General features: G+C 40.5%; 1 protein-coding gene across 4 annotated transcripts in view; it reads right to left on the bottom strand.

The window, feature by feature from the left end:
- KALRN (kalirin RhoGEF kinase) overlaps positions 1-12,154 on the bottom strand; it is a gene marked incomplete at both ends in the record, with an annotated part of 504,008 nt that overhangs the window by 23,456 nt on the left and 468,398 nt on the right. For 3 of the 4 annotated variants that reach the window (XM_080346391.1, XM_080346393.1, XM_080346392.1), the window contains 4 exons: positions 713-836; positions 4,112-4,359; positions 5,285-5,523; positions 10,143-10,314. In XM_080346391.1, coding sequence (XP_080202517.1) covers positions 713-836; positions 4,112-4,359; positions 5,285-5,523; positions 10,143-10,314 — 783 coding nt within the window. Of the gene's footprint in view, positions 1-712; positions 837-2,971; positions 4,360-5,284; positions 5,524-10,142; positions 10,315-12,154 lie in introns of those variants that run through there. The other variant, XM_080346394.1, reaches the window with a different exon arrangement.

The raw sequence follows: 12,154 nt of genomic DNA, 5'->3' as shown, positions 1-12,154 counted from the left end.
CATGGTCCGTTTATAGGGATGGATCTTCTGAATTGGAGCACAGTAGTCAGGCACCTAGAGAAGGAGGAGCTTAACCCCACAGTTCTCAACCTTTTCCATACTGGGAGATCTCAGAGAGAAAGAGACAGACACAGACACACACACACAAGATCCTCTCCTGGTAAGACCAAGTCAGCATCTCTGCGCTGTCTGATAATAGGGAAAGAAAAAGGTCATTGAGACCCTCTCCCCAGACCAAAAGTTTTAAGTGTCTCAAGGTTGAGAACCCCTTATCTACTGGCCTAAAGAAAACTCAGCAACTTCACTAAGGCCGTGGGTTCACCCAGTGGCTTCCTCAGCGCTGCAGCTGCTCTGATGGAGCTGCAGACTGGGCTCACTCAGAGGTCAGTAAACCACTGTTGTCCCAATTTCAAGAACAGTTATTTAACCTTATATATGAAGATTACTTACTTGCATGTGGGATACCCGGGAAAAGAAAACGAAAAACAAAGGCTGCATTTTATCTTGCATGCAAAAATCCTGCTAAAATGGATACTACAAAAAAAAAAAAAAAAGAAGAAAAAAAAGATAACTAAAGTGGAAGTAAAAAAAGAAAACCAAAAAACAAACTCAAAATTGCTGCCCCCTCCCTCTCTCAGGAGAGGATGCTATAGGGGGTGAAAAGAATGGGAAGCAGGAGAGCAGCACACAGCTTTCAGATGGCCTTACTCACTTTAACAGAGACTTTGTTCCCCAGAATATCCTTGGATTTACGTGGCCCATTGGCTTCATTTTTGCCACTGCTCTCCTTTTCCGCCCGCTTTCTCATGCGCAGGGTATGCCATGAACATGACTTCCTGTTGTACCAAAAAACGCAGCAATCAAACGGCAAATCAGAGCAGGAAGGAAGGATTTGGAAATGGGAACCAGCATCCACATTTGTGATTACTGCAGTTCCCTAGAAAGTGAAAGCCACCGGCGATACGCCCATCTCAATCTCAGCAATGAGAGTTGAAGTTAAAAACCAAACCAAACAGTTCTGCGAAGCAGATGTTGTGCCACACTTGCTGTTTAAATGCGTGGAGCAAGAAAAAAATGCCCATGATGGAAGCAGGCAACTAGAACTTGGTCATCTGGTTTCAGGGACTTTGCCACAACAAGAAATTGATTTTATTTTTCCTACAGTTAAAAGGTCAATTTCATCCTCAGTCTTGTTGGTTAAAAACAGTGGAACAAATGTACATATATGAGAATGGTCTTGATAGATTATTCAGTAGAGGAAATAAAAAAAATTAAGAAAATCAAGGTGTTGCTCCCTACATATTGCTCAGAGCATGAATAGCTCAGCAAATAGGAGCTACATCATTAACTTTTCAAGAGATGTCATTTCCCAGAACAACAAGCTCTGCTGTGCCTCTCAAGACCAAGAATTTCCCATTTAATTTTGCCAATTTGGTTAGAGAGGACATCAGTCAGTCCATGGCTTTTGGCTAACATTACAGCAGGCATGATTTCCCCTACATTTGTCACTCCTCATTACTGCTCCTATGATCTTACTCTTGGGAAAAAAAACCAATAATAGACCACGTCACCCTTTGTAAGAGCAATGCCGTGTCTATAACAAAAATTGCATATCAAAGAAGACATAAAAAATTAAGAAAAAAGCAAAACAGTTCTTAATATGGATTTCATTTGGTTTAAATAGTGGACAGGGCGGGGGGGGATATTTGGGAAGGGGTATGTTGTCCAAAGCAGAAAGCTCTCAAAACAGCAGTGAGATGAGCTGAGATCCAGGTTCAAAGCATCTGCCCACCTTTAACTCATGCAAATTTGATTTGCATGTTTAAGCCCAATGTTTGGCACATGTCACGTCTACAGTACCTTGATACATTTTACAAAGCAAGTTGCCTGTAATCCAACGATCACCTGCGATGCCAACAAAACGCAGTATGTTAGCAAGGTAGGACTCCGAGGACGCCCCACACAGCCAATACTCCCCCATGAACACTGCGGCTGAGTCCTAAGCATTTTTTTGTTATACTTCAGCACCTGATGGGAGCTGTAAAATAGCTCAAATTAAAAAAATATCAAAAAAGAGTAAACTAATGGCTTCCCAGTAGCTGGCTGCCACTGACACAAGGCTGAATTGGGTCATATTGAGTGTTTTTGCAACCAGGATTGGTGTCTCCACTGCAGACAGATGGCACGAGTGGTCACATTTGAGCACAAGGAGCACCAGAGGACTCTGCACATCCCAGCTGGACAGTAAGTGCTGTCTGACATTTGGGTGTTTCTGGAGGAGATCCAAATTAGATGTGCAGAGCTGGGTAAGTTATCCAACACTGCAGGACTTATGCATTTCTTTAAGACAGGGTAAGAGTCAAGGATGTGGCTGATGGACTCCCTGACCTACCGGGGAATCATACATGGTGCCAACACTATTGCATCGATCACATATTTTGTGTATAGTGCCTGTCAATGAAAGAAACAGTTTTATTATGTCTACTAATTAGTAAATGTGATCTGTCAGACTAGGCAGACAACACCTGCTCCAGGTCATTTTTTATCCATGGGGCTTCTATTACTCAAGTAACTTTTTGGTTTGAGGGTTGTTTTGGCTGTTGAGTCTGAAGAGATGATTTAAGACTTTAAACCTCATTGCAGCGAGAAAGAGAGGAGTGCAATGCACGTGCTTTTCAATTTTGTTACGCTTTCCTGGTCGCAATTCATATGACTACATATAATTTAACACAGAATGTGACTGTGCAGCTGCCGTGAAATCAGAGTCTTCACCAGGAGCCTGGTGCTGTGGATGAATGTACGGGCACGTGGGTGCATCGCATGGTTAGAGAGGAACGGGAACGGCCGTGGCGTTTGTGCAAGAGACGTGCTAAGCAATTCCTTTGGCTTAACATGCAACTCATGGTAGCATTCACTACTGACAGGTAAAGTCGTCATTTCTCTTAACTCAAACTGCAGCAGAGATCAAATTATTATTTTTAGTGAATCTGTTGCAAAATCTTTCCTTATGTTCAATTCTGCACCTCAAGGTACTCGTGTAAGGTAACACAATTCATAGCATACATCATGCATTACCATCTAGTCATTTTAGATGTTAAAAGAAATCAACAGGTATTACTGAAAAGAGGGTTGTACCTTCTGTATTTAATACCAAAAAAACCACTTTCTTGCATTAGTCATTTCAGACTGACAAACTTCTAAAAATCAGAAAAGAAAAATATATATCCACACATTTGTTAAATAAACAACAGAAGGTTATAAACAAAAAAAACCCAAACAAACAAAAACCCAAACAAAACCACAAAACCAAAAAAGGGTCAAACTGGTTCTTATACCTCATTAAAACATGCTCATTGTGAAAATTTATTTTACATATTTAAAATAGTACATTTAAAATTAGTTACATTACAGATACAATGATGAACATTGCGACTCTTCGTTATATTGCACAACCTGACTTCATCAATATGAGTTTGTTTCTCTTCTTTTTTTTTTTTTCTTTTTTTTTTCTTTTTAAATAGTGCAAAATACTTTATACAGGAATGTACTTGGGTGGGGGTCTTGCAAACCAAAAAATATATTACAAAAGTTACTGTGAACAGAAAAAAAACAAACCAAAACAAAACCCAACCCAAAATAAAACAAAAAAAAGATACAAGCTGTACAAGGAAATTGCCATAGACAAGAAAATCTCTCCTCCTTGAGAACCGAACCTCAGTCCAACATGGGGCCTGGATGTTTTTGTGGGTTTTTTTTTTGCTAGACGTTGTTGTAACCAATATATAGATTAGTAACTTAATACCACATAAATATAAGTCCAGTCCAAGCAGGTCCATGTTGTTGTAAAATGGTGTAACATAGCTTTAACCGTCTATGGTTTTATGTTTCTCCAAAGTATAAACAAAACCCTACAAAATGAAAATAAGCAAAGCTTGAGCTATCCACCATGGCTGCCTGATGCTGCAGGTTGACCACTCAGCTTGTTCCAATGGCACTGTAGATAAAAATCAGCAGGAATTCCCTACCATTTAGGTTTTTATTTATTTATTTATTTTATTTTTTCCTCAAAAAATCCACATAGCGCTCCCAGTGAAGCCAACATGGCACTTACTTGATGCTTCCGTCGCTATTATCTGTAGTGGATTTAGTGAGGGGAGCCAAGATATTGCCGGGGATCCATCCTTCAGCGGCCGGAGAGTGGTCGTTTGCAGGCTGGTACACCAGGAACATGTTCTGCTGGTTGATAGCAAGGATCTGAACCACCTCGCCTTGATTCACACAGATCTCATCCTCCTTCAGTGCATAGTAATCTTTAATCACCACCATGGAAGAGGTCCCATTGCACCCTCCCAAATCAGTCTGCGGAAACGGACACAACAGAAACCGGTGAGCAGGCAGCGCTGAGGAACCTGCCTTTCCCGGCAGCAATCCCACCGCTTCATTTCCAGCCTAACTGTATCAGGGAAAAAGATATAAAATACTTAAAGTTCACATTGGAAGAAAAGGATTTTAAGGATCTGAAAGGCAGCAGTGACCTGATACAAACCAGCCTGATATTTTATATTAGATTTCACAGCTGCTAGTGACAGTGCCCCAGCCATGGGGCACTCATTTTGTCTCATTCTCATTTTGTCTGGTGTTACAGATGAAAGATCTGTGCCGAGTCAAATGGGGGGAAAGACCAACGAAGGCTCACGTTAGAAACCAAATGAATACTCACACATCTCATGATCTTAAATATGGGTCATGCTGGAAAGTGGCTTTGGTCAACTGCAGCCAGCAGTGGGGTCCAAACCTGGCTGATGGTTACTGGCTCTTTGGTGGCTTGTGTGCAGTGCACAGGCAACCAAATTATAACCCTCAGCAGGCACCCTGAGAGCTACTATGTGGGAAAACAATCTAAAATCTTCTACACCGTTGGAGTAGACCTCTTCAGGAATGGGTGGTTAATGGATATCAGAGAAGCATGATTATAGCTGTTGCTAGTACTGCAAATGGAAATTCAGTTCACCAGGTCTGCAAACACAGTGCCCTGAAAAGTGCTGAGTTCGGCCCTCCAGGCTCCAGGATCAGGCTCTGCCTCTGTTTCCCAGCTGATGTGCCACCCGTCTGGATGCCAGAGCTCTCACAGTCTCCGTTTAATCCCAAAACACATTTTACACCATTGCTTCAGTGTGTTGATCCCCGTTGACCTGGTTAGCTGATAATTAAAGCTAACTTCACAGATGGTCTATGGTATAAGAAATGGGCTATGAGATCATGTTTTATCAGATGAGCTCAGTACCTTGCTTTGTTCATACTTGTCTCCGGGCTGTGAGTGTTCATACCCTGTGCTGCCGTTGGAGGTAGATATCTTCAGGGGTGGGAGAGATGGGTTACGGCTTGTAGCCTTCAGAGGTTTCTCAGACTCTACTGGAACAGAAGAATAGGGTCTGCTGTTGGGCTGAGGAACCCTACCGGTCTGCGGCCTCAGCACTGCTGAGCTGCTCTCTTTGCGCTGGTACTCTATGGGGGACTGTAGCGCTGCAAAAAGAGGACAAGAGTTAGCTATGTGCTTTCAATGACATTGCCAATGGCTGCAGGGAGCATGTAGGGTGATTCAGTCGGGACAGACACACAGGTTGCAAAACAAACAGGAACAGGAGGTGCCACCCCTGGAAGCACACAGCATGTTTATAGCTAGATGGGATGCGAGCATTTTACATTGTCCTGCTCATGAACCAAACACAGCACTCCATGCTACTGCGAAGAACAGCTTCTCTAACCAACGCACTGGGCTAAAATATTTGCTCTTCACAGCATACATAATTGCATTCACTTTCTTTGAAATCACACAAATTAATCACATCCTGTACTTAAAACAAATGAAAACCTCAATAAGAGATGCACAGCTCATTTACAGTGAATTTTGCTATCATTAGAAAACACAGGTCAAGATCCATATGTCTCATTTGTGTATTCCCAAGAGAGTGTGACTACTAAATACTCTTCAGACATGATGCACTGCAGCTTGACTCTCTTATGTGTTTTTTATATTAACTACTTTGATTCAAGGAAATCACTGGAAACTGCCAGCAAGTGAAGAAGTATAGATGGCATGAAGACATTAATCCCAGCAGTCCAGACCTCTCCAGAAAATACCCATAATCCACATTAAACTGCTTCATAAGCCCTTAAAAAAAAGAGAGTCTGCTTGTGAGAGTATACATTCCATAGTCCTGGAGAGAGCTTACACTGGGAAAAGGAAGGAGAAAAATGCCAGATGGTAAAGAAATAAAAAAATTGTTGTGTTTGGAGAAGGGATCAGGACTGGGACCCACAGTGAACGGGAAAGGAACAGATTTTCTAGGCTCAGACTACCATCCCCAGACCTATGGGTTTGGTTTTTGCATGTCATGTGTCTTTAATGGATGATTTATGGTCAGTTAATGCTGTGTAAATGCCCCAGACTAAACCTACTGGAATGCAGAGAGACTAGTCTAGCAAGAGGCAGACAGAGGACACAATATCACAGCATCAGCCCAACCAGAGAACCACAACAGAAGGAATGTCTTTCTCAACAAAAGAAAAAAGAAAGAAAACCAGAAAGGCTCAGCACCACACAGCATATTCTCTAGCTTTGCCCTTCTAGAGAAAGGGAGGGCTATTCCAACAAGAAATCACATAATACTAAGGAACAAGAGACTTAAAGACATATATATATGTGTATATATATGTATCAAGGAGCATGCCAGATCACTGTTTTCTCCAAAAGGACACAAACATAGACTTGTAGCAATCCAGAAGATTACTTGACTCCAAAACCTATACAGTGACCCTTGTCACAGAAGTGACCCATATTTCTGCCACAGTGACTACCAGTTTCACTCGCTTACCTCAGCTGCACCTGAAAACAGTTTGATCCTGCTGCAGATCAACCACTGAGAAGGAAGGTTGGGGAGAACTTTGATAGTGATTTTGATAGTGCTGGTGACATTTTTCTAGTATATACAGCACACTAAGCTGCAAGGTCTTTAGCCATAAGGCCTGAATAAATACTTATCTATCTTGAAACAATCCATCCTACTCAGTGCTTTTAAAGGGTATTTAGCTGAGTGTCCACTTGTGACTACTAATTCCGCCGTTAACTATCACAGTGATGCCTGGATTCAGCCTCCTGTTCAACATCTGTTAGTATTCTTACAGGCTTCTGGCAAAAATCAGTGTCTGCGTACTTGTGTGCTCTCTCTTTCTCTCTTAACCTCCCGCCCCTGCCCCTGCAAAACACGATTTTAAAAAAGGTACAGATCAATGGCATTTTCCTTATGAACTATATTCATCAGTGACATATTTTCTTTACAGCTTGCTTCTTCAAGGAGGACAACAGTCACTATAGTAAATGGTTTGGTGCACACTGTTTCTCAAGCTAGCAGCTTTTGCTTTTTCAAGGAAAAATCTGAGAAGCTTGAATATTGCAGTGTAATCGCAGCAAGTTTTACATTTATGACCAGTGGATACCGACACTACGCTTTGTACATAGCCCCTTACTATATAGGGCTTCCCTGTTGAAGAGAGAAAATCAGAGACAGCTTGGGCAAGAACTCACAGGGAATATTTTGTTATTGAGTTTACAGAGCATTGGCTCAGTGGGGATTTAATATGATTTTAAAGACAGAAAACATCCGCTTTAATGAAATGCAAAGCTAAAGAACATATTTAAAGATTAGTCAGCTTCAACAAGATTACATCCTAAAAGCCACTTAAATTGTTCTGGACTGGACAGGCTCTACTGGATACAATATCATTTTCTTGGATCTTATTTATAGGTTTAAAGTAAAACCTTAAGCCTGTGTTTTAATATAGATCTATTTTTACTTCTAGCTTTAGAGATACTGACGATTATGCTCCTAAGCCACCAAATTCTTTGCTGGCCCTAAATAGGGTCTATGAAGATGCGTCAGTAGAAAAAGGGGCTCAGGAGGCAGTAAGGCCTGAGAGAATAGGAGGCAATACATAAAAAATAAAACAATGAGTAAAAAAGATTTGGAAGGGGCACAAAACCACTGCAGTAGTTGTCTGTGGAGTCCTCACAGGGTATAAAAAAATTCTCAAGCTAATCATTATTGGCACTTATCCTTATACCAATATGCCTTCATTCAAAGCCAACTGCACTGACACAAAACGGGCAAGTTTTGTGACCAGCTGGTCAAACTGGAGAACTCAGATTGCTCATCTCACCAATAAATTTAAAGAATCATTTACATGGTTGTATGAGGCCCTTTCTATTCCAAGTAATGAAAACTTAACATCAAGGTTTGGAATCACAAGTGAAACACCATTTCCCTTCTCAGCTCAGCCATAGTTTTTGAGCTGTCACAAACAGCTTTTGCATGTAACCCTTTCCCAGTCAACTTCTGAAAAGAAAAATGGAGCTAAATTAAAATTTTAAAAGGACTACAAAGCCTTCACATTGAAGAAAAGGGAACCTTTGTTTTGATGTAAATTGAAAGAGCCTCTTCAGTTTTTGCAACAAAAAAAATCCACAAAACTGAATACTAAAACTCCTAAATCAAAAAAGCTAACAGATTGTGCCAAGCCAAAAATATTTGATTAAAGCAAATTAATTACTGAACATGTATTACATTTTTAAATATAGAATTATTTTCTAATATAAGCTCCATTAAAAAAAAAATACTGTTTTGCAATGAATAGTGAAAACCTATTTTGAAAGCTTTCAAAGTAATGATTTCCACTTCGTTGTTTCTAAACAGACAGAGATACTATTTTAAATATTTTCCTGTAGTTCTGGTTCCTTCTCTTTTGCTCACTCATGAGCAAGAACAAGCTAAAATTGGTAACTAAATTTGATTCCTCTGTATTTTCAAAATCCACACTTTCACTGACCACGTGTGGTTTTTGGGTTTAAGAAACACAGCTTTAATTTGAAATATTATTTCAAACAACCCTGAATCTATTCCTAAAGCAAAGGTGACATTTTGGAAAGGCCCCTGTTCATGCACAGCTCCCACGCTTCTAAGAAGAAACATGCCCAGATGTTTCCTTGCCCTCTCATTTTTTGCTGAAAGCAGCTGCTGCCTCACCAAGTGTGGACCTGTAAGGGGGTGGATGGTGAGGCAGCCTTTGTCCCACCTCACGTCCTCAGCCTCTAGCACATGGTGATGTTGAATAGGAAGTTCCTGGGGATAAGCCTGGCTCTAACTAAATGGCAGATACTGTGCGGATACACTGGCACCCTGGCTGCAACATGGTCTTGGGAAGGAAGCAGATTTAAAATCTCCCTGTAGAATGGAAAGCACCAGGAGATACAGCCCTGCAAACCCCAGCATTTTTAAAGAATCTTGCACAAAAATACCACCAAAGGCACGTCAGTGACAAGAGGGACTTGAGACCTGAACGTGAACCTGACTGGTATATGCAAGGTAGGGACACAGATATAGGCTGCAGAGGAACACACTACCTGTTTATGCAGGCTGCCGAAAACAGTCCAGGAGGTGCTGCTAATGGAACCAGGGCAGAATGACCTGCAGTCTTTAATGCAACATGGGGCTCCAGCAGCTTCTGAGGGCGGGCACCAGGGCCACACAGCAGTTCTGATCAGGCTTGTCTGCCCTCCTCCCATCCCTCACCTTCCCACCAGGCAGACCTGGCATGCAGGACAGAGACCTCTGTACAGTGGCACCAAGGTGGTTTCTTTTCAAAGACCAGCTGTAAATTATTAGGACTCTTTCCTTGTACTCTGTGAATACCACTTAGAATCATAGAACAGTTTGGGTTGGAAGGGACCTTCAAAGCTCATCTAGTCCTGCCCTCTGCAATGGGCAGGGACATCTTCACCCAGATCAGGTTGCTCAGAGCCCTGTCCAGCCTGGCCTTGAATGTCTCCAGGGATGGGGCAACAACCACCTCTCTGGGCCACCTGGGCCAGTATTTTACCACCCTCACTGTAAAAAATTTCTTCCTCATGTCTAGAACTTGATCCATTGCTCAATGACAGGCAGACTGGGTTCTACTTTTCTCCTTGGGATTTTCCTTATGAAAAGAAGTTGCTGAATGTTTTTCTCATAGAAGGAAAAAAGACACAAAGATTCTAAATCCCATTTAGTGTCAGAGTTTGTGAAACAAAGCAAATACCATGTACCTACCATTTAGAAAATCTCTTTGTGTGTCCAGGACTTGGTTGATGTCCTGTACCCAAGCTTGTTGAATTTCTGGATTAGCTGCCTGTAAAATGACTCTCTCTGATGTTTCCCGGCTCATTAGAGCAAACTTGCAGGGATCATTGTCCACATTTTCTTCAATGATAAGGTAGTTCATCTGAAACAAGCCAAGGTAAGCATGTGTTACATAGAGCAGGAGTGAATATTGCTCAAGAATCAGAATAAAATTGTTGTGAAAAGTTCCTGAAAATATAATAGTTGAGTCCAATAACAGACTGTCAGATGGTAATCAGAATTTGCTTGAGCTAGATTTAGGCAGATAAATCTTAAGCTTAAATATGATGCTTAATAAAGCCCTGACAGATGTACCAGACATCCGTCTGACTTGTCTTGAATGACAACTCTATTTTAAGTTAACACGGACCTGACTGATGTGCTAAAAATTTACCACAATTTGTAAATAGAGTTAAAATGCTCCTATTGAGATGTTAATAAAGTCTATAATTCCTCCAATTTAGAGAACTGTTTACACTTCTTATCCTCCATGGGAAAGTCTCCGTCATTAGAGTATTTTAAAAATAGAATGGACTGTGCAAAGGGATATAGAGCAATTCTCCCCCGATGCTCCAACAGATCTTCTTATTTCTAGCAGATTACACTGTCATCTGTGTGCAGTCGCTTCTCCTGACTGTAGTCTCAGATACTCTTTCTGGAAAGCTCATGGATGGCAATTCTGGCTGCTGTCCTGCCCTTGTGAGGCTTCTGTTTAAATGTAACCATAACTTTAACTTTTCCTGGGCTACTTATATCTATGATAGTAAACAAGAATATGTTGGCATAGCCAAATATGTTGGCATGTCAAAAGTAGACAGCTCCGAAGACTAAGGCAATAACGTCACTCTAGAAGAAGTCCATCTCCAGTTGCTCTGAATATCTGTCTGTGCTGTAGGCACTCACAAGAGAATGAGCCATTTGCCAAATGGAAGAAAAGAGGGACTCACACAAAAATTTTAAACTCAGGCAGTGGGAACAGCATTACTTTCGTACGCTGTTTAACTAGAAGAGCAACTCATACCCTTGAGGCACGCTCATTTTATTGACATTAGAGAGATTTATTTTTCTCTCTTTATCTACAATATACAATTCAGGAATTGTTTCCTGCAGATGAAAGCCTCATTGTGATACACAAATAAACTGAAGTAAAAATGATTCATGTTATTCCCATCTCCAACATTAATAATGATTTAAATCAGCAATAAGATAAAATCAAAGCTGATCATCTAAATCAAAATGATTATTTATTTGTACACTTTAGGTTTTTCCTTTATAGCTTATTATTTGTTTGGAAACCATGAAATACACTGACTTACAAATGAATATAGGCTTTTCAGTAAATGCTGCAGTTTCTGTCAGCCAAAAAGATGACTTCATTTCAGTAAATATGCTGTTCATCATAGATTTGTTTAGTTCTATATGGTTAATATGCATTATTTCACCTGATATTGTTCTCTTCTATTTCATATTAATGTGCCATTTAAACATTGTGCAAACACAATGCATTCTCTCACATCTCTTTCTAACCTGGAACTTTGAAAAGCAAATCAATCCCAGTCTGGTTTCTCAGTTTTGAACAATCAAGACATTCAAATGAAGCAGTGACTTTGCTCTTTTTACAGGCACAGCAAAGGCTGTTCTACCAGGAGAGGCGTAACATTCATTCATCTTCATTTGCCATTTCAGAGGTTAACTTTGCACTTGTTAAACAAGCATAAAACCTCTTAAACAAACACATAAACAAGTAAGTGTTTTCCCTGATTACTTTCAGTTTTTACTTTTAGTCCCAGTTCCATCATCTGGAAAGATTATTTAAAACCAACATTAATTTCTTAAAATGTCTTTATAGTTTAGCTGGGTTTATAATTCCTCATGGCTGCATTTTTAGAACTGTTTGTATTTTTGTTTGTTTTTCAAATAGCTCTGTCTTCTTGCAACCTTCA

The sequence above is a fragment of the Nesoenas mayeri genome, assembly GCF_963082525.1.
Source record: "Nesoenas mayeri genome assembly, chromosome: 6".
NCBI lineage: Eukaryota > Metazoa > Chordata > Aves > Columbiformes > Columbidae > Nesoenas > Nesoenas mayeri.
Note: the sequence above shows the minus strand (reverse complement) of the source record. Positions and strands in the feature narration are given on the sequence as shown.